The sequence below is a fragment of the Canis lupus genome, chromosome 15 (genome assembly GCF_011100685.1).
Source record: "Canis lupus familiaris isolate Mischka breed German Shepherd chromosome 15, alternate assembly UU_Cfam_GSD_1.0, whole genome shotgun sequence".
In the NCBI taxonomy this organism is placed as follows: Eukaryota; Metazoa; Chordata; class Mammalia; order Carnivora; family Canidae; genus Canis; species Canis lupus.
This window is the reverse complement of record NC_049236.1, coordinates 2930307-2956848: the sequence shown is the minus strand read 5'-3', so window position 1 is coordinate 2956848 and position 26542 is coordinate 2930307. Positions and strand designations below refer to the sequence as shown.

The window sequence follows — 26542 nt, the reverse complement described above, 5'->3', positions numbered from 1 at the left end:
TTTACCTATGATGTTTACTGTATAGAGATGTTAAGAATTTTTTCTTTTTAAAGTAAACTCTACCTCTAACTTGGGGCTCAGAACTTACAGCCAACCCCGGGATCAAGAGTCGCATGCTCTACTGACCGAGCCGGTCCGGTGCCGAGAGGTGTATTGATTGAAAAGAAAAAGGCCACCAGGGATAAGAAACTATTCTTTATTTTAGACAACATCATAAAATTTTTTTCACATCCCCCCACTTATTAGCCTTAATCCTCATCTTTTTGTTGAGAAATAAAGCTTGAGGAGGTGAGGGAAAATCATAAAGGGTAAACTTAGCAGCACTAACAAGATGCTTCCCTCCAGCACAGCAGTGGGCCCACACTGGCATTCCGCAGAACAGTCTTCCAGAAAGTGCTGATAGGTTTTCTCAGGTGGGGGAGTAGAGGCTAAGATTTCCATGCTCTAATAGTGTCAGCAAACAGTAGATAAAGGTTAGTTTTCTTTATTGTAACTGGAATTCTCAATCTTTAGTATCCTAATGTGAACTGATCTCCAATAGGAGAAAAGGAATGTGCAATACTCCGAAGCTTTTTGAACAAATAATCTTTTTTTTTTTTCATTAAATACATCAGAAGTAGTTTAGAGTGTACTATAAATACAGTCTTTGGAGATGGGAGTTAGAAAGCCTGATTTCTTCCCATCATCTGCTAAAACCAGCAGCGGAGTGATTCTAGAATGCAGACCACTGGCCACACTGAGAAGGGGACAGGTTAATCAAGGATGGAGTGAAAGGGACCAGCTGCGTCCTCACTTTCCATTTCTGCTTGCTCAACTGAAGTATAGCTGACATACAGTTGTACATTTTTCTTCACTCCCCTAAGTTAAGCAAGATGTACCCCCCACCCCTGTGCCCCTACTTTAAGTAATCCAATTGGGCACTACTTCCCCTCTTTTGTGACAGAGCAACTAAGTCATCACTACCTGAAGAGACCAAAAGAGTGCTGCTGAGACAAAGATGATGGCCCAGCAGGACGGGCCAAACGCTGCACACCACAGAAGACCACATATTGTGCAAAGGGCAACGTCAAATACTGCAGAAACACTCTCTAAGCAATACTTTCACAAGCACTGGTTCTATCTCTACCAGCAAAACCGAGAAAGCATTTATGGTCACAACCCTGGATACTGGCCGCCTCTTGGGTTTGAAATGTGGCAAGGCTTTCCTGGAAAAGGTGTCTGCCCCTAGACTCTAACTGTTTCAGCCTCATCTGGGCACAGTTCTGACACTGATCTGCAGCGGACTCGGTTTTCCTAAGACAGCCTGACCACATCAAGGGGTTGTAAAATAATCTCCATGCATGGTTATTAACTAATTAAACTTGCATTCAACACCATATGCTAATAGGATGAAGCAAAGGATAAGATCTGAATCTTAGATCTTTCTGAGCAGGGCATGTTAGGTGATAACTAGAGGGAAGGATTAGTTGCAAGCTGGATGGGAGCTCAGGCTTAGGCATGAGGGGAATGGTCTCCTACTGGTTTAGAAGCGCTCGGGGCTCCCTGAGCTCTGGTGTAGACTATAAGGGTTTTACTCAAGGAAGGGTATGATGTGGGCATAAAACCATTCCTGAGACAGTTGAAGATGGTCCCCTTCTACAGCCAGGAACACTAGCTGTCCTGCATTATCCATTTCCTTTAGCCCCAGGCGGTCCTGCAGAGACAAAGACCATAATTAATCAAGAGCCTTAATGAAAAGTTTCACAGTTAAAAAAGTAAAGAAACAGGATGTTCATTTGGGATACATGCTCAAAAGTGTAGTCTTTCCCTCAGTAGTAAAATTGAGGTGTATTGTTGAAAGTACCAAAAAGGATGCCTCCCAGTTTGCTTCCTGAGCATTCAAAACATATATTTAATTGAGATTGTTGTCTACAGAGTTCTATATTCTGCTTTCTGGAAAGTTTCCTAAAGCTTCTGGAGGACCACTTATGTGGGTGGGCCAGCCACCAACAAAACTGGCTCAAAATGTCAGTCAAGTGAGACTGAGCCAAAGACAGGAAAGCGTTAGCTTAAAATGTACCCAGCCCTTCGGTAACTCAGACGCTTTTCGCATCCTGCAGTTGAAAAAGGCCTTCCGGGCAGTGCCACACGACAAATACGGCTGGGAGGACGTGCAGTGACGGCCCCGGAGCACTGCTTCTGCTGCAGCTACTGATGGTTTGACTTTCACGATAGGGACGTTCTTAGTTGTAATTTCCCAAACTCAAAAGACCCCCCCCCCCACCCCCAGCTTCCCTATCCTTTGATCACACCCAAGCTGGGGCACCAAGAGAGGAGACAACTCGGCCTGCAAAGTTAATCGGAGGAATTCCAGTAGAAGGCAAGTGGTGCAGAGAGCACTCGCGCCCTTGGGGCCAGGGTCCACCTCCAGTATATATTCCTTAGAGTGTGGAAGGCCCCAGAACTAGAGGTAGGGGAATGGTGCACCCTCTGCTTGAGAAACAGAGCCTGCTGTGTTTCCTCTTCAGGCTCCTGCAGGGGGAGCTCCCCTCCTCAGTGCTCTAATTTAAAAACAGAACCTCACATCCACTCGTGTTTTAAAGTTAACACCTTGGGCAGCCCCAGTGGCGCAGCAGTTTAGCACCACCTGCGGCCCAAGGTGTGATCCTGGAAACTTGGGATTGAGTCCAGCGTCGGGCTCTCTGCATGGAGCCCGCTTCTCCCTCTGCCCGTGTCTCTGCCTCTTCTGTCTCTCATGGATAAATGAATAAAATAAATAATAATAATAATAATAATAAAGTTAACACCTCTCCCATGTTCTCACGATGCGCGGGGGCTGCTTGGACTTGCAGTGTGCACATCAGCAAAGGAAGCCAGTTCGAACCCTTTCTATCAGGAGGAGGAAACTGGAGATGATGCGACCTTTGTACATACTTGGAAACCATGAGGTACAGGTCCTGCGTCCTTCAGGGTGTACGTTTCTGTAAACCAGCGCTGGCCTAACAGCACCCTCACCAGCCTCACCCGTAGCAGGCACAAGCCAGACGCCTCTGTGCACCTACTGCTCAGGGGTGCACAGGACGGGCAGCTGCAGGAACCAGGAGCTGAGTAAGACAGCACCTCGCTCCCCTCTGGTTACCTGTGTGTACAGAGCGGTCTCCTGCAAGGGAATGGTTTCCTTGGCTTGGCCACTTCTGTAGAATCCAAACCACTGCAGGAGAAGGAGCAAGAAGGAAGATGATCACACACACCGCACACACGCAGTGTTAAGCTAGGACTGGCCGGCACCTAAGACTACCACCCAAAGTATCAAAAAGCTGCAGCAAAGAGTAAAAATAGAGTTAGGTCTTGAGTCATGTCTTTTGAAGGGTGGATCCTGATGGGATGAGTTAATCTTTCCAAAGAGCTTTCCAATTCCCCGGAATTCCGGTTTCCTACAATTATCGAGCACCTACGCTGTGAAAACCCTTGTGCTAAATTTGACATTTGAAGGTGAATATATATATATGGGTCCCTGTTTTCTACAGCTCCGGTCTAGTGAGGCACGGAAACAACCGTTGGGCACAGGGATCAACCAACTTTTCTGTGAAGGCCAGATACAAAATATTTTAGCCTTTAAGGGCCACATGGGTGCAATTACCCAGTGCCCGCCATTCCAAACAAAAGCAGCCATGGAACAAGATTTTTAAAATGGACATGGCTTAAAAAAAAAAAAAGTAAAAATGAATATGGCTGTTTTGCCAAGAAATTCTGTTTATGGACATTGAAATTTGGATTTATATAATTTTTATGTCATCAGATATTCTTCTGATTTTTTTTCCTAACCATGAAAAAAATGGTTCACAGGCCATGCAAAGGTGGATGGCAGGGTGGATCTGGCCGGCAGGCTGCAGTTTGCTAGTCCCTGGTGGCTAGACATAAAAGAGGGAGCAAACTCTGCTTGGAACAGCGATAGCATCCTGGATGGAAGAAGTGACTGTGGCGCTTGGCCTTGCGAGATGAGCAGGAGCTTGTCAGGTGGAGCCCACGGAAGGGCACTCCAGAGGCTGAGAAGCATGAACAAAGACACGTAAGAAAAAATTTGTGCTAAGCCCAGGGCATTTCAACAAGTACAACATGGCTTTGGGCGCAGTGTATGGAGTCGCTAATGAAGGAAGCTTAGGTTGGAAAGACAGGTCAAGGCAGGCCTTGAATGCCAACCTCAGGGATTTCTAGACTTTGGGCTCCTGGTCTGGGTCCCAGGTCCCCTTGGAAAATGTAAAAGTTACAGACCCTTCCTCAGAGAATGCAACTACATACTCTTGCAAATAATTTCGGGTGGTGGGGGAATAATACCCCCCAGTGTCTCATTTGTAGACCTCGGGTGAAGAAGCCCTGCTCTACACAAAGGTGGTGGAAGGGACTGAAGGATTTTCCCCAGCAGGTGGCTCTATCTTAATGCCATCTACTCCTTGGGTCTCTGGGCGTGGCCCGCCGACACAGCATCTCACCTCAGAGTCCACAGGATCCACAATGGAATCGTTGAGAAATTTCACCATCACAAACTTCTTCAAGGCCATCAGGTTTCTCTTGTAGGACTCATTGACGCCCTGGGGGAAAAGCCAGGTTCCAGCAGGGATGCTAAAGCCTGCCCAGCGCTCCGGCCTCCCCAGCCCTGGGCCACCGGATTTCCTCCCCGTGATCAAGGGCCACTCTCCAGCTTCCCGCCCAGAATATACCTTGTACAGGCCTTTCTCACCGTCCTAGCTGACTGGCAATGCCCCCACCTACCACAGCACTCAGATGCCACCATGAGTTCGTCACCACACTCCCTGGGCATCCGTCACAAAGGTTAAAGGCCACCGAGAAAGCCAAGGCACAAGGAGAAACTACACATTCTCGGTGGTTCTGCGAGGCTGTTCTGTTTCTTCCCCGCTAGCCCTCAAATTTTGTTTTAAAAAACAAAAACCTGGGCAGCCCCAATGGCTTAGCGGTTTAGTGCTGCCTTCAGCCCAGGGTGTGATTCTGGAGACCCGGGATCGAGTCCCACGTCGGGCTCCCTGCATGGAGCCTGATTCTCCCTCTGCCTGTCTCTCTCTCTCTCTGTCTCTAATAAATAATTTAAAATAAATTAATTAATTTAAAAAAATAAAAAACAAAAACCTCTAGGCAGGCACAGTACAAATTGAGCCACGGAGTTTACCAGAATCTCCCAAACCAAGCTTGTGCCTGGGCCATACTCGGTGCCCTCTGCAGTCTCTCTTCTAAGTAAATCTCACTTCTGAGAAAATCGGACCCCCAAGGGACCCACTAGGAAGGCCTCCCTCAGTGAGGACAGCAGCAGTGCTGGTCCACCGAGGCCAGCGGCACCCGACTGAGCTTCCCTGCTGCTTCACAAGGAAAGGAAAAGGACTCGGGGGGAGAGCCAGATGAATGGCAGCCTTCCTGAAAGAACTGCCGCTCAGAAGCACAGCCTCCGAGAGCAGACCTTGTGCCTCCCAGTCTGTCCAGGGCGTTCTGGGCGAACGCTCACGGCCCACCTGTCTAATGCCCCCAAAGCGAACCGAATGCAGCGCCGAGGCACCGGGGCTGGGTGCTTACCCGCTCCTGATTAATATCGGCCAGGAAGATGCTGTGGTTGCGGTACGTGTCCTCCTTTATGGGGTCGTGCCAGTACTCTGCTTGCACCAGGCTGCGGGGAGGAGGAGGAACGAGTGAAGGCAGCCCAGCCCGCGGCAGGCAGGACACAGGGGTGGGGGGTGCACGGCCGACTGTGTACCCGGTGACTTCAGAAGGACCGAGAGCAGGGCCACCGGGGCACAGGCCCTGCCCCGAAATACAGCAGAGGGGACTTCCACTCATGAAACGGTTCAGTAACACATACCCGAGGCGTGGAAGTGCTACTTAGCTCCGGACCCGGGCCCACCGGTTTGGGAAAAGGACTGATTTTTTTAAAATGTGATGAACCCTTTTTTTTTTTTTTTTAAGATTTTATCTATTTGAGAGAGAGAGGGCATGTGCACAGGGGCAGGGGGAGGGGCAGAGGCAGAAGCACACACACCCCACCCCCCACCCCCTGGGGCAGGGGCCTGATGTGGGGCTCGATCCCAGGACCCCAGGATCATGACCTGAGCTGAAGAACACGGGTGCTAACCGGCTGAGTCAGCCGGGCACCCCTGAACTGCCCATTTGTAAAATACTGACAGCAGCCCTGCTCTGGTCCTTGCATCGTAGCGCTGCGGCTCCCCGGTCTCCCTCAGCAGCAACCCGCAGGACCTGCCTGCACACGGCAGATGCGTGGCGGGAGGCCTCCGCCGGGTGCCAGGGGCCAAGCCGGGGATGCCGGGCAAGCTGGGAAGTCGGCGGGCACTGAGGGAGGGGCGGGACTTCAGCTGTGAGCAGAAGGGAGGGCAGCACGGTTAGGCGACCGCAGGAAGACACTTCGGGAGTGGGTGGCCAACAGTGTCACCTGCTCAGAAGCGGGGAGTTCAGGGCGCCCACGCGCTCACATGGGAGGCCCATCGAAGTTCCTCCAAAAAATGTTAAGTGTGGGCAGCCCGGGTGGCTCAGTGGTTTAGCACCTGCCTTCGGCCCAGGGCGTGATCCTGGGGTCCTGGGATCGAGTCCCGCATTGGGCTCCCTGCATGGAGCCTGCTTCTCCCTCTCTCTGCCTGTGTCTCTGCCTCTCTCTCTCTCTCTGTGTCTCTCATGAGTAAATAAAATACCTGGAGAAAAAAAAAATTTAAGTGAATAAATACAAAGGTCTCTGGATGTTGCCAGCCCGGGTTCCGGAGCCCAGGGGCTGACAAAGGCAGGCAGTCGTCACCGGTCACTCTTCTGCGTGAAAGGGAACCAGCTGAGAAGGGGCACCGGGCAGAAGCCCGGGGCACAGGGCGGCCAAGGGACCTGGGGATGAGCAGTAGCCGCACGTGCTGCACGAGGCGGAGGAGCCGGGGAGACCCAGAGAGCAATCCTGGGCTGTTCTTCTCTCCTTGTCGCCCTGGGAAGGGCCAAGGTCAGAGGTCAAGTGACCCTCGCAAAACCACATAGGCGTATTGCGGGGGGGCCTGGGGGGCTCAGCTGGTTAAGCGGCAGGCTCTTGGCTTTGGCTCAGGCGGTGATCTCAGGGTCGTGGGATCGAGCCCCGCGTCGGGCTCCAGGCTCAGCAGAGTCAGCCTGAGGATTCTCTCTCGGACCCCCCCACCCTGCTCGCTCACGTGCGCATGCGTTCTCTAAATAACTTAAAACAATCTTTTTTAAAAAAACCTACATAGTCATAGACAAGGTGGGATGGGAGCCTAAATCTGCCCAAGTCCACACTCTTTCCAACGCAGCCCACTCAAGAGGCAGTCACCCCCCAGACACGGAGCTGTTGCCCGAGGCCTGCTCTAGCCACTGTGGGGTGGAGAGGGGCACTTACCAGACCCTGGGCCTATCCTATGCACTGACATACAGTAGCCTATTTAATCCTGACAAGAATTCCATGGGGCAGCACTATTACCAGCCTCCTGTTTACAAACGAGGCAGCGATACCCAGAGTGCTTATGCAGCTTGCCCTGGGTCTACAGTGGGGAGGTAACGGAGCCAGAAGGGCCTGCATGCAGCCCACGCCCATGCAGCCTGGAGATGCGGACAACACCACTTGGTAACCGCACAGACCTGGCCTCCAATCACCGGTCTTCGCCTCTTGGAGCCGGACTCTTTACAGGGTTGTCATGAAAATTAAATAACTGTAAAGCTTGGGCGCCTGGGCGGCTCAGCTGGTTAAGCGTCTGCCTTCAGCTCAGGTCATGGTCCCAGGGTCCTGGGATGGAGCCTCGTGTGGGGCTCCCTGCTCAGCGAGGAGTCCGCCTCTCCCTCTGCCTCCCCTGCTCGTGCTGTCAAATAAATAAAATCTTAAAAAAAAACAAAACACAGAACTGTAAAGCTCACTAAGGTGTCCACTCATGGCACAAATTCCACAAAAGGTGGTGCTCTCAGACCTGCCACCTGCTCGGTGTCCCCCCACCCCCACCACCGCTCTAAGTCCAGCAGCCAGGACCCTCTGCACAGGGAGATGCTGGTCCAAGTCCTGACGCCAGAGGAACAAGAGCCTGAAGCAGAGGAAAGGAAAGCAGAAGCAGAAGTGTTGAGGAGATGGCCAAGCCCTAAGGAATTCTAATCTAAATCACAAGACAATTTTTGGTAGAATCTGACAACCTGATTTGATTTTATTTTATTTGACAAACTAATTTTAAACTCCAGATGAAACAATAAAAGTCCAAGACCAGCCAAGACTTAAAGAAGAGCTGGGTACAAGTTGCTATAGTAACTAAAGCAGTGTGCGTGCAGGGTGGAGAGAGACAGATAAATGAGTGGAACAGAACAGCAGCCCAGAAAGAGACTCAAGCATAGAAAACCCCAGGTAGATGAAAACATGAGAATCAAAACAAAACCTTAAAAAAAAAAAAAAATCAGACGAAAATATGGGATAGGAATAGCTTTGTGCTTCAGTCCTAAGGATGATGAAGTGGCCTGAATCCAAATTAGAAGCTGCTGCATCTGATGCTGGTGGTAAGACACTGTGAATGTACTTAAGGCCCCTGAACTGCACACTTAAAACAAAATGGCAAATTTTGTTTTATATATAACATATATATGTTTTACCGCAACATAAAAAAATTAATAATGTAGAATGGCCAAACCAATTAATTATATGCTCTAAGTGACAGAATTATATGGCATATGAATTAGATCTCAATAGAACCATCTAAAAAAAAAAATCTGCTGTACCAAATGAAGACACTATAGGGCATCTTGGTGGCTCAGTGGTTGAGGGTCTGCCTTTGGCTCAGGGTGTGATCCCGGAGTCCTAGGATCAAGTCCTGCATCGGGCTCCCCACAGGGAGCCTGCTTCTCTGTCTGCCTGTGTCTCTGCTTCTCTCTCTGTGTCTCATGAATAAATAAAATCTTCAGGAAAAAAAAAAAAAGACGACACCATAAATAAGACTAAAAGATAAGCCACAGGCTAAGAGAAGTGTAATATATGTAACAAAGAAAAGGCTTAATAATAATATATATGCATGTGTGTGTATATAATACTTAAAATCAGCAAGAAAGGGGGAGACTCAGTGGCTCAGTGGTTGCTCAGTGGGTGGCTCAGTGGTTTAGCGCCTGCCTTTGGCTCAGGGTGTGATCCTGGAGTCCTGGGATCGAGTCCCACATCGGGCTCCCTGCATGGAGCCTGCTTCTCCCTCTGCCTGTGTCTCTGCGTCTCTCTGTCTCCCATGAATAAATAAATAAAATCTTAAAAAAAATAAATCAGTAAGAAAAAGACAGCACCCAGCAGAAAAACAGGCGAAGACTAGAATAGGCAATTCACAGAGAAGAGAGACCTGAGTAGCCAACAAACAGGAACAGATGTTCAAGCTGCCTAAGAGGACGCGCGGGTTGGAATGTGGAACCTTCCCACATGCATCTCTGACTGGCAGACGTGCAACAGGCACAGGATTAAAAGACTGGGGAAAGCAGGAATGCTCGCACTCTGTTGGTGGGAACAGAAACCAGCACATCCACCTTGGCAATCCGGAGTCAAGTCTAAAGTGCACACACTCATCACTGTAATCACAGCAGTTAACATGCACCGTCTACGAAGTACCGTTCTCAGCGCTCTACACTTATTGACTCATTTAACCTTCTCTACAAGCCAGGACATAGAATTTGTTCTACTTTACAGATGATGAAACTAAGGCACTGAGGTTAAGGAGCATTCCCCAAATTACCCCATAAATAACTGCGAGTCCACAGTCGTGAATTCCACTAGTAGATAAATTCTTGTTCCTTGGGATTGTTAGGTAATAGAAAATACGTATTATGAGGGGTGCCTGGGGGGTCTCAGCGGTTGAGTGTCTGCCTTTGGCTCAGGGAGTGATCCCGGGGTTCCGGGATCGAGTCCTGCATCAGGCTCCTTGCAGGGAGCCTGCTTCTCCCTCTGCCTGTATCTCTGCTTCTGTGTCTCTCATGAATAAAATAAGATCTTTTAAAGAGAAAAGAAAATACATATAATGAATGGTCTCCAGCCCTGGTTCCTGGCAGAGAGCTCCTAAAACCCTTGTAATTTCCTAAGAGGTAAGAATATGAGGAACAGGGCAGCCCAGGTGGCTCAGCGGTTTAGTGCTGCCTCCAGCCCAGGGCCTGATCCTGGAGACCCTGGATTGAGTCCCACGTCAGGCTCCCTGCGTGGAGCCTGCTCCTCCCTCTGCCTGTGTCTCTCTTTCTGTGTCTCTAATACATAAATAAAATCTTAAAAAAAAAAAAAAAAAGAATACGAGGAACATCTTTTGTTCTGTGGAGGTGGCCGCGGGTGGGCTCCTGGGTGGCTCCTGAATGGAGCAGCTCACCAGAAAGACCAAGCCTCCACCTGAAGCTCGGAATTTTCTGCCCTGCTTCCTATGCTCCAGAGAGTGGAGGGGGGTTAGAAGTGGAGTTAGTGACTGATCATGGTTACATGAAGAAGCCTCCATAAAATCCCAATAGTAGGGGTTCAGAGAGCTTCCAGGTTGGCAGACACACCCACATTAGAAGGGTGTGCACCCCACCTCCTGCACTCGGGACCCTCCCAGACCTCACCAATGTATCTCTTCAATCTGGCTGTTCCTCTGTGTCTTTAAAAAAAAAAAAAAAATGTATTTATTTACTTGAGAGAAACAGCAACAGTGAGAGGGGAAGGAGCAGAGGGAGAGGGAGAAGCAGGTTCCCCGCTGAGCAGAGCCTGATGGGGGGGGCTGTATCCCAGGACTCTGAGATCATAACCTGAGCCAATGCTTAACGGGCTGAACCACGGAGGAGGTGCCCTTCATCTGTGTCCTTTATCACACCCTTCAACAAACTGGTAAACATGTTTCCTTGAGTTCGGTGAGATGCTCCAGCAAATCAGTCATCAGAGGTTGTGGGGTAACCTGGACACATACCACTGGCGACAGGCATGTGGGGAGAGGGCAGGCTTGCAGGACTGGGCACTTAATCTGTGGGATCTGATGCCCTCTCCAGGTACGCAGTGTCAGACTGAGAAATTGTAGGACACCCAGCTGGTGTCACAGAGAATTCCTTGGTGTGGGGAAAACCTCCACACATTTGGAGTGTCCTGTGTGAGTACGGTAGCAGCGTAAGAGTAAAGCTGACATGCGGGAACACACACTGGGCTTTCCAACACAAGGATGCTCCCTCGGGGTACCTGGGGGGCTCAGTCAGTTAGGCATCCGCCTTCGGCTCAGGTCATGATCCCAGGGTCCTGGGATGGAGCCCCACATCGAGCTCCCTGCCTGGCAGGGAGCCGGCTTCTCCCTCTGCTCCTCCACCCTGCTCATGCACTTGCACGCTCTCTAATAAATAAATAAAATCTTAAAAAGAAAAGGATGTTCCCTCAAAGTTGTTTGTTACAATGAGAAACTAGAAATGCCAAAATGTTTGCAATATGGAAATCAATACACTGTGATGAAGTCAGAATACAGAATGCCACGTAGCAGTCAAGAGGAATGAACTAGATGTATATATAACATGTTATTAAACAAATATTATTGAGTGAAAAACTCATGTGCAGAATGAAGTGCCCACGATATCTGTTACATAACATTTAAAAAAAAAATTTATTTGTTTATTCATGAGAGACACACAGAGAGAGGCAGAGACACAGGCAGAGGGAAAAGCAGGCTCCCTGCGGGGACCCTGATGGGGGACTCGACCCTAGAGCCCCGGGGTCACGTCCTGAGCCCAAGACAGATGCTCAACCACTGAGCCACCCAGATGCCCCTATTATATAACATTTTAAATATACAAAATAAGGCTATGTATGAAGGATATATATGTATTTAAATATAATTTTTTTTTTCTTAATGGGCAGAAAGGATCTAATACTCTAATTTCTTGACAGTGGTTGTCACTATGGAGGGAGGGCAGGGAATGGAACCTGGCAGAGATATGTAGAATTCAGTATTATCTGAAATGTTTCTGTTCTTAAAATATTGGAGGCAAATATGGCAAAATATTAATTTCAGGTCTTAGATGATGTCACTCTCTAGACTTTTCTGAACCGCTGAAACGTGCCTAAGTGGATGCCTCAGTACTTCCAGAAAGGGAAGTGGCAAGTTGAGGGCGGAGGTGTGATGAGAGTGGGACACCTGTGGATAAGCACACGGTGGGAGCCTCGGGGCCGCAGGGCTGAGGGCCACCTGGGAGGACAGGGCTGGCACAGGGGAAGAGGAGAGGCCAAGGCCAGAGCGACGCTGCAGCACCCGCCGCGGCTGGCATGGGTGCCATGGGCAGGGTTATGAAGGAGGAAACCGAAGGGAGGAGAAACCCAGGAAGGGCCACCAGCAGCTCAAAGCGGAACCAGAGGGCGGATTTCACACCCACGAAGCGAGAGAGAACAGTCCCACTCACCATCCTCACTGCTGCCCCCACCGAGCCAGGGGCGGGGGCTCGAGGAGACCCTCCTCACAGGCTTCCCAGGGACTAGATCAAACTTGCTTTGTTAAGGTTGAATGATCTGAACAGGGCAGAAGACTTCGGGGGTCTCTGCTGAAATCAAAATTAACTCTCCCCTGGCTGGAAACCACACCCTTCCGGGGCCCCCCTTCTGGTCACAGGGGCAGGCACAGTTGTACCATGTGGTCTCACTTTTCTGGCCGCAGCCAGTGATGGAGATCTGACCTGAGCTGGGACACGGTCCCTCCCCCAGGAATCTGGATCGGGCCTTAGAGATTCCAGCACCCCGCTCCCCAGATAATATCCTAAGCAGAGATCATGAAAAACTTGGAAGCTGGGGGTACCTGGGTGGCTCAGTTGGTTGAGTGTCAAACTCTAGATTTCGGTTCAGGTCATGATCTCGGGGGTTATGGGATGGACCCCAAGGTGGGCTCTATGCTCAGCAGGGAGTCTGCTTGAGGAGTCTCTCTCCCTCTGCCCCTCCTCTGCTCCTGCAGGTGCGTGCACTCTCTTTCTCTTCAAAATAAATAAATAAATCTTTAAAAACAGAACAACAACAACAAAAAAAACAAATTTGGAACCTGGGCAAGGCCACCTTTTACCACGTGGGTGGCCGGAGAGGCTGGTGTGCACAGACACAGAGGCAGCAGCAGAGCCAGCTGGAGAGATGGACCCAGCTCTCGGTGGCTCCCATTTCTTGATTCCCTCTGAAACCTTGGGCACCAAAAGACTATGAATTTATTTAAAATTTTACTCAGGGGACAGCCCCGGTGGCTGAGCAGTTTAACACCGCCTTCAGTCCAGGGCATGATCCTGGAGACCCAGGATTGAGTCCCACGTCGGGCTCCCTGCATGGAGCCTGCTTCTCCCTCTGCCTGTGTCTCTGCCTCTCTTTCTATATATATATCTCTCCGTGTCTCTCATGAATAAATAAATAAAATCTTTAGAAAAATAAAATAAAATAAAATTTTACTTTGGTTTGCTTTGGTTATTGTCCTGCAGCCAGAACCCTCCCTGGTACAAAGGACAGCCGAGGACCATCCTGCTGGAACGCGGTCTCCTTCTGTCCCTTTCTGCCCTCACCACCCACTTCCCGCCTCTGCTGGGGCCACCCGCTTCTTTAAGTCTCATGTTGGCCATCTGCTAAAAAGAGATATACATAGAAATACAAAGAAATTTCAAAAAAGAAAAAGGAACTCCATGAAATTAGAAAAGTATCAATCTGTAATTGAGCCACTGGGAACTCAGACAGCATTTCCCAGGGAAACCGTGGTATAAATGCTGAGCTGTATCCTGGCTCGTTCAGCTACGATGCTCTGAAAAGTATCTCGGGGTGCCAAGCATCTGCCTTCGGCTCAGGTCATGATCCCGAGGTCCTGGGATCGAGCCCCGCATCGGGCCCCCTGCTCTGCGGGGAGCCTGCCTCTCCCTCTCCCTCTTCCCTGCTCATGTTCTCACTATCTCTGTCTCTCAAATAAATAAAATCTTTAAAAAAGGGAAAAAAAAGTATCTCAGGTCCTTCCAGTTCCTTCCACCTCACTGTGGCCGCCCCAGTGTCCACGCCATCATCACCTCTTACCAAGACACTGCGGCAGCCTGTGCTTTTCCTCGACCCACTTTCCAATCCCTCTCCACAAGGCAGTGGAGACCTTCCAAACACAGAAATCAGGCCATATTATTCCCTGGCTTCAAACCTCCCGAACTACCGATGTGACCTGCACGTCCTTGCTGGTAGAGCCCCGTCAACTCCTATCTATCACTCAACCTGTCATCAGAGCCTAGAACAAGCCAAACGTGTCTGAGGATCAGGCCTTGGGGCCTACTGTTCCCTTGGCCTGATGGCTCTCTCCTTAGTCCTCCCACCTCTTCATCCTTCAGACCCCTGCGTGAAGACCACTTCTCCGAAGGCCATTCTGTCCAGAAGAGGCACCTCCTCCTCTCCTCAGCGTGCTGCTCACTCCCACCACGGTCTAGCACCATGAGGTGACCCAGGGCCTCTGTTTACTTGGCACTCCTCTTTTCCCACTGCTACGTTCCTTCAGGAGCGCAGGGAGCCTGTCTTCTTCTCCGCTGCATCTGACACACATGATGAAATTATGAATGAAGGGGTGCCTGGGTGGCTCAGTGGTTAAGTGCCTGCCTTGGGCTCAGGGCTTGATCCTGGGGTCCCGGGATCGAGTCCCACGTCGGGCTCCCCACAGGGAGCCTGCCTCTCTGTGCGTCTCTCATGAATGAATAAATAAAATCTTTTAAAAAATTATGAATGAAATACTTTAGAGCTGCAACTAAAAATAGCAAACAAAACCCCTGTAATGCTTATAAACAAAGGAAACAGGAAGCTCAAGTTGAATAAATATTTTAAACACAGCACCACTAGTGGCTGACAGCCCAACCTGCCTACTTAGTAGGAACTGAGGATGCTAGGGGTGAGGACGAGGTTCAAAGCCACATCGGGCCACACGGTGGGCCCACAGCCCACACCCGTCCAGAAAGAGGGTCATTCTGTGTGTGTGTGTGTGTGTGTGTGTGTGTGCACGCACCTGAAGAGGCCTTTATTTTGCCTTCACGTGTGGCTGCTACTTATAGGTTTGGCGCAGAACTCTAGGATGGAAATCACTTTCCCTTCTTCCGTGGCTGTTAGGAACAGACCTGTGGGCGGCCTCCCTGGGGTCTACTCTCTAGGGTGCTGTTCCGAAGGCTCCCAGGAGTGTGCCCCAGGGTGAGGATTTTCTCATTCCCTGCCCTGACCACTCAATGAGCCCTTTCAATCTGGAAACACGTCCTGTCCTGTCGTTCTGAGAAACTTCCTTGCGTTGGCTTCTCAGCCAACTCCAATCCAGCCTTCTCCTCCGGGCTCTTTTCGGAGCTCCTCTCCGGCAGATCTGGGGCTTCCAAAGGGGTTCCTTTAATTTTATCAGTTCTCTCCCCTTTTATAAACTTCTTTGAGTTTTTGTTCTAATTTCTAGTAGGAGATTTCCTCAAGTTTATATTCCCATATCGCTCACCTGTTATTTACTTTGGTCATCTTATTTTTAATTGCCAGGAGCTCTCTTACTCTCCGATTGTTGGTTTTATTCACATTCTTTTCTGGTGTGACAGATGCAATTGCTCATCTCTAAAGATAATTTAAATGTAGGCTTTTTCTTTTTTTAAGGTTTTCTTTGGCTCCTTGAATTGCCGTCCTTTCCTTCCAAGTGGCTTTTGACTTTTTATTGGTTTCAGTCTGTTTTTCATGCTAGAAGCTTCCCTCAGACGTCTGGCTGGGCATGCCTGGCCCATAGTTCATATGGAAGCGAGGTGCTACAAAGCTGACGGGAGGCTCCTCATGCGACAACAGAGCTTACCTCCTGGGGGCGTCACCTCACAGTGGTCCACAGGAATCCTGATTTCTTGGAGGACTCTGAAACATCAACCTGTAGATCTTTTCTCTGGGGCCAGTCAGGTTTTCCAGAGACGGGTCCACCAAATATCAGCCTAGCAGGTACTAGGCCTCATTGCTCTCATTCTGGGAGCTGAGTGGGAGGAAAGCAGAGTGGGAGGGAACGGGGTTTCAAAGTGGTGTCTCACCACCATCCTGTGCTTGGTATCTCAGTCTGCTAATTCTCTAGCTAAATTGCTCCGGAGAATAAATTTTGCTTCTCTTGTCACAGTGAGGAACAGTCATTTGGATGTGCACTTACGGGAACTGGGAGTTTGATCATTCCTTATATAGAAATGATTCTTTTTTTTTTTTCCAACAAAAAGTCCTGTTTTTAGCTCCATGCACTTATCTCTACCTTCCAAAGGATCTTATGCATCTAATTCCTGGCCCTCTCTGGAGCTATAAAAAGTGAATCTGCTTCCTTCTTGTCAGTGCATCCTTCTACAGACATAAAGGTTTCAGCTTTTTCTGCTCTGCTGAAAGTTATCATTTATTCATCCACTTTCTATCTTTCAAAGACATGTTGACGTCTTTTATGGTCTCCTCTCTCTACTATTCTCTTGGCCCTTGTGGGTTTATCACTTCTTATTATTTTGCTACCAGGTTATTGCTACAGTTTAAGGAGGAAGTGAAGATAAACACGTCAACCTACCACTTTTAATCAGTACTTAGATGTTACCGTCTCCCTCCCACCCACGACTGCTCATTTATAGTCACTAATAATTCTGAGGGCCAGGGGCTGTGTTTGGTTCACAAAAGAAACACAAAGAAAGAAAAGGATGAATTTTTCTGAAGCATCTGGAAAGATAAGAATACTGAGTAAAGAATTAAAAAAAAATGGAGGCGCCTGGGTGTCTCAGTCAGTAGAGCATGCAAATTTTGATCTTGGGGTCCTAAGTTCAAACCCCACACTAGGTATAGAGCTTACTTTAAAAAATAAAATTCTTAGTTTCCTTCACTGACCATCAAGTGGCTCTACTGGGGCTTCCAAAGGGGTTCCTTTGTGGGCAGCTTTGTGGCCCTGCGCATGGCCAATGGGTAAGAAAGGAAGAAAGTTCCAGCTGCAGGTTGCTTCCATGTATGAGTCACTGGCAAGACTGAACCTAGGAAGATGGCTTCAAGGAAGTGCTGTGATGAAGAACTGTTATTAGACAGGAACGATATGCTTGGAAAACCCATAGGCTAGCTGCTGTAGCCATACTAGTGGATCCCAAATCTCAGTAATCATCTACTCCAGACCCATGGAATCCAAATCAAATCTCTGAGCCCAGGGATAGAGCACCAGGATCCATTTCCAATGAATTTCCCAGAGGTTCTGATGTAGAATTTAAGTTTGGAAACAACTGAAAAGAACACACGCCAAAAGTAATACTGTACATGTGTGTGTTTGGATATTTTTAGAGGAAGGTCAAGAGGAGCAAAGGGAGAGAGAGAATCTTAAACCCAGAGATTCCAATGAGGGGCTCAATCTCACGACCTGAGCCAAAATCAAAAGTCGGATGCTTTAACCAACTGAGCCACCAAAGCGCCCTGTGATTCTGTATATTTTTAAATATCTGAACACATCTGAATGTTGGGACTAATGATGTAGGAGGGTAACCTCTCACTGGTAACAACCCAAAGAATCTGTCCTCCAAATATGCACAGTAATTCCTTAGGCTTGGTACTTTCTAAAGGCTCTTTTGTTTGTTTGTTTTTTTTAAAGATGGAAACTTATTCTGTTGTAATTATATTCTGTATTTTTTTTAAAGTACCCTCAAAACCAAAACAAAACCTTCTAGGGGCGCCTGGGTGGCTTAGTCAGTTACGCATCTGCCTTTGGCTCAGGTCATAATCTCATGGTCCTGGGACAGCGGAGCCCCACATCAGGTTCTCAGATCAGCGGGGAGCCTGCTTCTCCTTCTCCCTCAGCCCCTCCCCCTGCTCATGCACTCTCTCTCTCTCTCTCTCTCTCTCACATTCTCTCTCTCTCATAGATAAATAAAATCTTAAAAAAAAAAACCCTCCCTGTCTTTTTAAAATTAGGCTTCTCTAGACAGCACAGAGGTATTTACAAAAAGCCTCTCATGTGAGTATCCGTGGCCTGGAATCACTGCTGGAGAGAAAGTCAGCATATTTTCACACAGTGACAGTTCTGCATCCTTTTCAGCCAACCATACGTACCGTTCTTGAATAGCTTTGTTGTAAGCCCCAGCATTCAGTGTTTTTCTGATCAAGTCACAGATGTGAGAGCTCTCCCCTGGGCACCGAGGGAGTCCATAAACACCTAGAGCAGCAGAAGACAAAATCCATTCATCCCTTCAATAGTTGTGTATCAAATACCTACTATGTACAAGGCACTGTGAGGAACAGCTGCCTCTGGTCTCATTCATTTATTCTTCAAGAAAATAATGGGCTGAGAAGCCACACCATGCCCGGTTTCCTCCTAGTGCTCCTACACTCTTTTCTGCCCAAGGCCTTGGCACCAGCTCTTCCCTGGGAGATGTGCTTCTCTCTGCTTCAGTGGTTGCACTCATTTCAGCTCTCAGGTCTTAGCCTAGGGAGGTCACATCTGACAACCCTAATTCAAGTGGTATCCACCCCCCTTCCCTCCCCTCCCTCAGTTACACCTTCCATCCTATCCTCATCATCCTCAGCAATATTTTCAGGGGTACCAGGCATAGTTCAAAGCATATATTGCCAGTAATTCATTTAATCCTCACAGCCACCAAGTGGAGTAGAAATCAGTATTTGCTCCATATTGCAGATAAGAAACTTCAAAACAGAGAGGTTAAATACTTTGTCCAAGATTCAACAGTAAGTATAGAGACAAGATATAAACATAGGTAGCTTGGCTCCAGAGCCCACATCTTTCTTTTTCTTTTTTTTTTAAAGTAGGCTCCACTCCCAGTGTGGAGCCCAACAGGGGACTTGAACTCACAACCCTAAGATCAAGACCCTGAGAGAGAACAAGAGTCAGATGTTCAACCAACTGAGCCACTAAGGCACCCCCAGAGTCCATATCTATTCTGTCCTTCAAGTATTATCCTGTTTTTTTCTTTAAATATGCTCCAGGCCCAGCGTAGAGCCCAATGCAGGGCTTAAACTCACCACCCTGAGTTCATCTTGAGCTGAGATCAAGAGTCGGATGCTTAGCCAACTGAGCCCCCCAGGTGCCTCATACCCTATTTTTTTCTTGATCATAGTTCCCACTATCTGTATTTATTAACTTGCTTCATCGTCTATTTCCTAAATCCCCTCACTAGAATGGAAGTTTCCTGAAGACAGGGATCTTGTCTGTCTTATTTATAGATTTTCAGTAAATATTTGTTGATTGAATGAGTGAATGATAAAGTTCTTTTTATCAACTTGCATTTGAATAATACTTGTGTTTTTAAAAAAGTATTTTTCTACTTATTATCTCACTTCATCCTCTGAAAAATTCCCAAAAGATGGGCAGGGGCTTCTATCACTTTCCCTTAGCTGCAAAAGGGACCTAAGGGGGACACCTGGGTGGCTCAGTGGTTGAGCGTCTGCCTTCAGCTCAGGTTGTGATCCTGGGTCGGGGGATCGAGTCCTGCATTGGGCTCCCTGCATGGAGCCTGCTTCTCCCTCTGCTATGTCTCTGCCTCTCTCTCTGTGTGTCTCTCATGAATAAATAAAATCTTTTTTAAAAAATAAAAATAAAATAAAAAGGACCTAAGGTACTAAATTACTTGCCCATCAGCAACAGTTAGCTGAGTGGATCAATTTCTTGATTATCAGGAGAACCCTTCTGCCCCTACCCCATGCCAGCTGATAGCTATATCCATGAAAACAGAGATAAAGTTCTATCCCAAAGACACATCCTTCCCCAAAAGTGTATTATTCTGCCTAAAAAGAAGACTTACTATTTTTCAAAGGATTTAATTTCCACTTTTACTTTACAAACAAAAAAGCTTACATGCTATCATTTGCCTGAGCATAGATTCAATAGGACATCACCAATGTCAGAAAACAGGAAAGGCAGGGCACCTGGGTGGCTCACTCAGTTAAGCATCTGCCTTCAGCTCAGGTCATGATCCCAGAGTCCTGGGATCAAGCCCTGTGTGGGGCTCCCTGCTGAGCGGGGACTATGCCTCTCCTTCTCCCTCTGCCCCGCCCCCACTCATGCACGCTTTCTTTCTCTCTCTTTCAAATAAATAAATAAAAATATTAAAAGAAAAAAGAAAAGAAAGAGAACAGGAAAGGCTGTTGGCCTTCCCTGACTCAACCCCTACCTGCCAAGAAGCTGCAACCATTTCACCTCACCTCCACATCAAGCTGGAGAGAAGCAGACAGCAACCTACTGATTTCACCTGTGTTCTTGGCAGCAGCCAAGAACTAGATAGTCTTCTAGTCTAGAGACTCTAGAATCCGGAGTCTCTTCCTATTTCTTTAATTCTGGCTACTTTGTTATAAGCTGGGAAAACAGGATTTTCCAAGGATCACTGGCTTTTTGTACAAATAGAGCTACTGGAATGTTTTTAAATCAAGTTACGTGGATTAGAACAGAGAAAAAAAGGAGGCAAGGAGGCCAAAGTTACCTTGATGTTGTCCCCCAATCGAGATTAGATTGATCATGGGAGGTGATGGGCATCTCTGAGCCACTGCCCTCCTGTGGGAAAAAAAATTATCAGCTGACTGTCAGATAAAAATGTATCATCAACAACCAACTTCCCAGATTAAGCTACTTCATCCTCTGTGATTCCCCAAAGCCATGGGATGTCAGGATTTCCCCCAATATGGCCAAACACAAATCCTTCTTCTTTCATAGAAAATAAATTAAGTTCTGGGCAGCCGAGGTGGCTCAGTGGTTTAGCGCTGCCTTCAGCCAGGGCCTGATCCTGGAGATCCAGGATCGAGTCCCACATTGGGCTCCCTGCATGGAGCCTGCTTCTCCCTCTGCCTGTGTCTCTGCCTCTCTCTCTCTCTCTCTCTCTCTCTCTGTCTCTCATGAATAAATAAAATCTTAAAAAAAAAAAAAAAAAAGAAATTAAGTTCCATAAAGCTTTTCACATGGAGACATTTTAGAATAGCTTTCCTTCCAAGATAGATGAAGAGCTCAAAAGAATTCGAGGAATGGATCTATCTGAATAAAAGAAAAAAATGAATTCCATGTAAGTGATACAACAAGAAAGGGACTTACAGAAATTGGCCTCCCTGAGAGAATCCCATAGCATTGTAGCCTTGATGCAATTTAGGATCCTTAGCAAGAATCTGACACACAGTTGTTACTTGGGAATTGACATTCAAGAAGAAGCTGTTCTCCACATCCTAAAAGAGAAGCCACAGAGAAAGGACGGGATGAAAACCATGCATCTTCCCTAAGAGGCCAAACCTGGTTAGGTTGGAATTCCCAGTAGCTCCCACTACTCAAGAGCTAAAGTATCATTGTATGATCCGCTGCTAAAAATGCAAGGCAAAGTATTTGAATAGTACATTCTATGGGGCGCGTGGGTGGTTAAGTGTCTGCCTTCAGCTCAGGCCATGATCTCAGGTGCTGGGCTCCCTGCTCAGTGGGCAGTCTGCTTCTCCTTCTCCCTCTGCCCCTCCCACTATTTATGCATGCACACGCTCTCTGTCTCTCTCTTAAATAAATAAATAAAATCTTTTAAAAAAATAGTACATTGTATGAAATCAGTCAGCAAACCTTCAAAGGGTCAAAACTGTGAAAGGCCTTACCTCCATCAGGGTCTTCCCAATCTCTAAAGATAAGACGTAAATTCCAGGTATTTTCTCCTCAACCATTTTTTTAATAGCTCCCATGCTTAAGGGATTACAACAGCTGTCTCCTAGACAACAAAGACAACAGTGGATACTCGTGAACCAAAATATTACACATTTTTTTAAAGTTCTATGCTTCAGGGGCACCTGGGTGGCTCAATGGTTGAGTATCTGCCTTTGGCTCAGGTCGTGATCCCGGAGCCCTGGGATCAATCAAGTCCCGCACCAGACTCCACACAGAGAGCCTGCTTCTCCCTCTGCCTATGTTTCTGCCTCTCTCTCCCCCTGTGTCTCTCATGAATAAATAAATAAAATCTTTAAAAATAGGGGATCCCTGGGTGGCTCAGCGGCTTGGCGCCTGCCTTTGGCCTAGGGCGTGATCCTGGAGTCCCGGGATCAGGTCCCACATCAGGCTTCCTGCATGGAGCCTGCTTCTCTCTCTGCCTGTGTCTCTGCCTCTTTCTCCCTCTATGTCTATCATGAATAAATGAATAAAATCTTTAAAAAAAAATCTTTAAAAATAAAGTGAAAGTTCTATGTTCCAAAGGGCATTATTAAGAACATGAAACATACATAATGGGAAAAAATATTTGCAAAATACATATCCAATATGGGTAAACCCATATTTATACCAAGGATATACAAAGAACTCTTACAACTCGACAAGAAGTTAATCTAATTAAAAAATGGAAAAAGAATTTCAACAGACCTCTCTCCAGAAAAGATATACAGATGGCCAACAAGCACATGAAAACATGCCCAACATCACTGGTCATTAAGATAATGAAAATCAAAACTTAAATGAGAGACTATTTCATACTTACTAGGATGGCTTTAATAAAAAAAATTTTTTTAATTAAAAAATGGAAAGTAACATGTATTAATAGGGATGTAGAGAAACAGGAACCCTTGTACATTGCTGGTGGGAATGTAATATGATGCAACCAACCACTGTGACAAGTTTGGTGGTTCTTCAAAAAAAGGTAAACCTAACAATTACCATATGACACAGCAATTTCACCTCTAGATACCTACCCCACATAAATTAAAACATGCCCAACAGAAACTTGTACATTAATGTTTATGGCAGCATTATTCATAAGAGCTAAAGGGTGGAAATGACCCAAATGTCCATCAAGGAGTAAGTGGATAAACTGTGGTATATACATAGTGGAATATTATTCAGCCATAAAAAAAGAATGAAACACTCAGGTGCTACAATATGGATGAACTTAAGAAACATTATTGTAAGTGAAATATGCCAAACACACAAAAAAAATCACATAATGTATGATTACCTTCATCCAGAATAGGCAAACCTATAGAGGCAGAAAGCAGATTGGACATTTCTACAGGGTATTGGGAGTGCGGAATAGAGTAATTACTTAAGGAGTATCCCAGGTGTTTCCTGGGGTAATGAAAAAGTTCTGAAATTGGAGAGAATTGGTGGTTGTACAACACTGTGAATACACTAAATCCCACTAATTATATATTTTAATATGGTTAACCAATCATATGTTGAGTTCCACCCCAATTTAAAAAAAGAACATTTTTTGCTTGGCTCATGTTTATCAAGTAATAACAAACTTCAAAAGCCCACACAATATAATTGGGACACCAGATTCACAATTGAAAAATAAGCAGAGGTGCACATTATGCTCCCTTATCATCTGGAACACTTGGGGTTAACAGACTCAAAAGCACTTAAGAGTCAGACTCAAAAAAAAAAAAAAAAAAAAGGGTCAGACTCAAGGCTAGGACCAGAGAAAGGCAAGTGAAGCACCTGGGACACCAAAATTGAGGTCCGTGCAAGCGCTGACCCTAAACTTCTACAAACTGGAGACAGAATGCCGTCTTAAATTTTGCACCATGGGGGCCTCCTTGCCTCATCCCACTCCCAGCCCTGCTTCCTGTTCCATGGAACCAAACTTAAAAATGGGAAGCAAAGAGAAATAGGCTGAGGTCATTTCCCATTCTGAGCTTAATCATCACATTTCGAACCTAAGGGGAACCTGAAGAATTCATTTTTGAAAGAAAAGCTAAGGCTTAGAGCATCTTCTTATTTCTCCGGTAGTGACTTAACTCTGCTGCAATAGCCCCAGGGCCCAGCACAGAGCTCTGTCTAGATTTGTGGACTCAAATTTCTCTCTCTCTCTCTCTCTTTTTTTTTTTTTCTAATTTCTCTTTGAACGGTGTTCTTTAACAAAACTGTCATCCTCTTCATGCTCCGCAAACTGCCTTTATTAGGGTCATTAGTGGTCTTCACATTGCTAAACCCAATGACCCGTTCTCAGCTGACCCACTGATAAAACTCTATATAACTGATTACTCCCTCTGTATGGACTGGCCTTCCTGGACGTTACACTCTCCAGATGTCCCTCCACCATCACTGTCTCCTCAGCTAGCTCCACCTCATCTCCTCAACCTCCACATGTTGGAGGGCTCAATCTTCAGATCTCTTCCCTCCTGTGTACACTCAAGCCCATGATCCTGCCCAGTCTTGGGGCTTTAAACGTCAGCCATATGTTGAAGGCCCCCAACCTAAATCTCCAACCTGTGTATCTGTCCTGGACTCTGAACTCCAAACGCCCCTCCAATGTCTCCTGGATGTCTTAACAGGCATCTCACATCTAGAAAGTCCCAAAGCAGGCTCTTGATCTCCCCACCCCAAATTTGCTGACCCTGCAGACTTCCCCATTTGGGTATAATGACAACTTCAACCTTCTACTTGTCCAGCCCTAAACCCATGGGAATCATCCTTGGCTCCTTTCTCTCTCTCTCATCCTGAATCTAATGCATTAACAAATTCCGTTCGTTCTGCCTTCAGAAGATACTCACACTTTGACCACTTCTCAGCATCTCCTCTTTTACTATACTATTTCATGTCACCACCATCTCTTGTTTAAATTGCTAGAATAGCTTCCTAACTTGTCTCCCTGCAAATGTCTGTAACCCACTGTAGTCTTTTTTTTTTTTTTTTTTTTTTAAGTAGGCTCCACACTGGGCTTGGAGCCCAACGCGGGGCTTGATCTCACTACCCTGAGATGAAGACCAGAGCTGATATCAAGAGTCAGATGCTTAAGGAACTGAGCCACCCAGGTTTCCCCAATCCATTCTTTTTTTTTTTTTTTAAACATTTTTTTTTCATTTATTTATGATAGTCACAGAGAGAGAGAGAGAGAGAGAGAGAGAGGCAGAGACACGGGTAGAGGGAGAAGCAGGCTCCATGCACAGGGAGCCTGACGTGGGATTCGATCCCGGGTCTCCAGGATCGCGCCCTGGGCCAAAGGCAGGCGCTAAACCACTGCGCCACCCAGGGATCCCCCATTCTTAATATAGCAACCAGACGGGGATTCCCTGGGTGGCTCAGTGGTTTGGGCCTGCCTTTGGTCCAGGGCATGATCCTGGAGTCCCCGGATCTAGTCCCGCATCGGGCTCCCGGCATGGAGCCTGCTTCTCCCTCTGCCTCTCTTTCTCTCTGTGTCTATCATGAATAAATAAATAAAATCTTTAAAAAAAAAATATAGCAACCAGACTGGTGCTTTTAAAATGTAAGTTATAAAAAAAAAAAAATGTAAGTTATATCAGGTCACTCATGTGCTCAAAACGCCTCAAGGACTACCCAGCCATCTCTTTGTAGCCAACTCCGTTGGCAGGCCCAACGTTGGCACCCCCCTAACCTAAACCCCTATTTTTTTCTCCTTGCTCATTCAGTTCCAGCCCCACGGACCTAAATGTTGTTTCTTCAACATATCAGACATATTTCCACCTCCCGGCCTTTGCATTTACTGTTCCTTCTACCAACTATCCACATGGCATCTTCCCTCACCCACTTCACATCTCCGCACAGATGTCACTTTCTCAATGAATCCTTTCCTGACCTTGCTTATAAAACTGCAAGCCCCCACCTCCCATATGTAGCCCCCTCCCTGCTTTATTTTTCTCCATTGCACTTATCACCATTTTACTTTAAGACCTGTCATTTTGGGGATCCCTGGGTGGCTCAGCGGTTGAGCACCGCCTTCGGCCCAGGGCGTGATCCTTGGAGTCCCAGGATCGAGTCCCACATCGGGCTCCCTGCATGGAGCCTGCCTCTCCCTCTGTGTCTTTCAAGAATAAATAAATAAAGTCTTAAAAAAAAAAAACCAGAGACCCGCCATTTTTTAATAGTCTGTCTCCCCCACCCCGGCCTCCACCCCCCGGGGGGAGTAAGTTCCGAAAGAGCAAAAAATTTGCTCTGTTGGTTGTCGTACCATCTCGTAGGTGCTCAATAAAGACGCGTTAAATGTAAAAAAAAAAAAAAAAAAAAAAAAAGAACCCTAGGTGCCTAACAAATCTCCGTTCAAGGGAGGATGTCCGTCCGGGTCCCGCAGCCTCCGCCGCCGCCGCACCCGGACGCCCCGGCCCTGAGGATTCCCCGCGAACAGCCCGAACCCCCCAGCGCGACGCACGGCTCCCGGCGAGCCCTCCCGAAAGCCAGTCCCCGCTCCCGTCTCCCCCTTCCACCGCAGAGCAGCCCCCCCAAATCCTGCAGACGCCGGGCCAGCCGGGGGCCGCGCGACCACGGCCCTCGCCCGGCACGCCCGCGCCCTGCAGACGCGAACCCAGGTCGGGGCGAGCGGGGCAGGCGCCAGGCCCCTCCGACCCCGCCGCTCTCGCTCACCCATCCCATGCCAGATCACCAGCGGCAGCGGCGCGGCCGGGTCCAGACGCCAGGGCGCCCGGGCAGCGCCGGACCCCGGCAGGAGGGCGACGGCCAGGAGCCACAGGCAGCTGGGCGACGCCATCTTGGCCCGATCACGTGACCGCCGCCGCGGCACCCCCCCCCCCCCCCCCCGCGGCCGGGCCTGGCCTCGGCGCCCGCGGGGGCCGCCCGTCCGCGCCTCGCCTCCCGCCGCGCTCCTGCCCCACCGAGGCGCGGGTTGCGTCGGCGCATCCTCGCCGCGGCCTCCGGCCTCCTGACAGCGCTGGACGCCC

General features: G+C 47.9%; 1 protein-coding gene across 1 annotated transcript; it reads right to left on the bottom strand.

Annotated features, from left to right (window-relative positions):
• Positions 1-483: 483 nt before the first annotated feature.
• Positions 484-26367, bottom strand: PPT1 (palmitoyl-protein thioesterase 1). Its single transcript, NM_001010944.1, is given in 9 exon segments — positions 484-1693; positions 3119-3190; positions 4470-4568; positions 5560-5650; positions 18005-18107; positions 20386-20456; positions 20988-21115; positions 21524-21633; positions 26229-26367. Coding segments are annotated over 9 exon segments (921 nt in total). The 5' UTR covers positions 26353-26367; the 3' UTR covers positions 484-1570.
• Between the last annotated feature and the right edge of the window lie 175 nt (positions 26368-26542).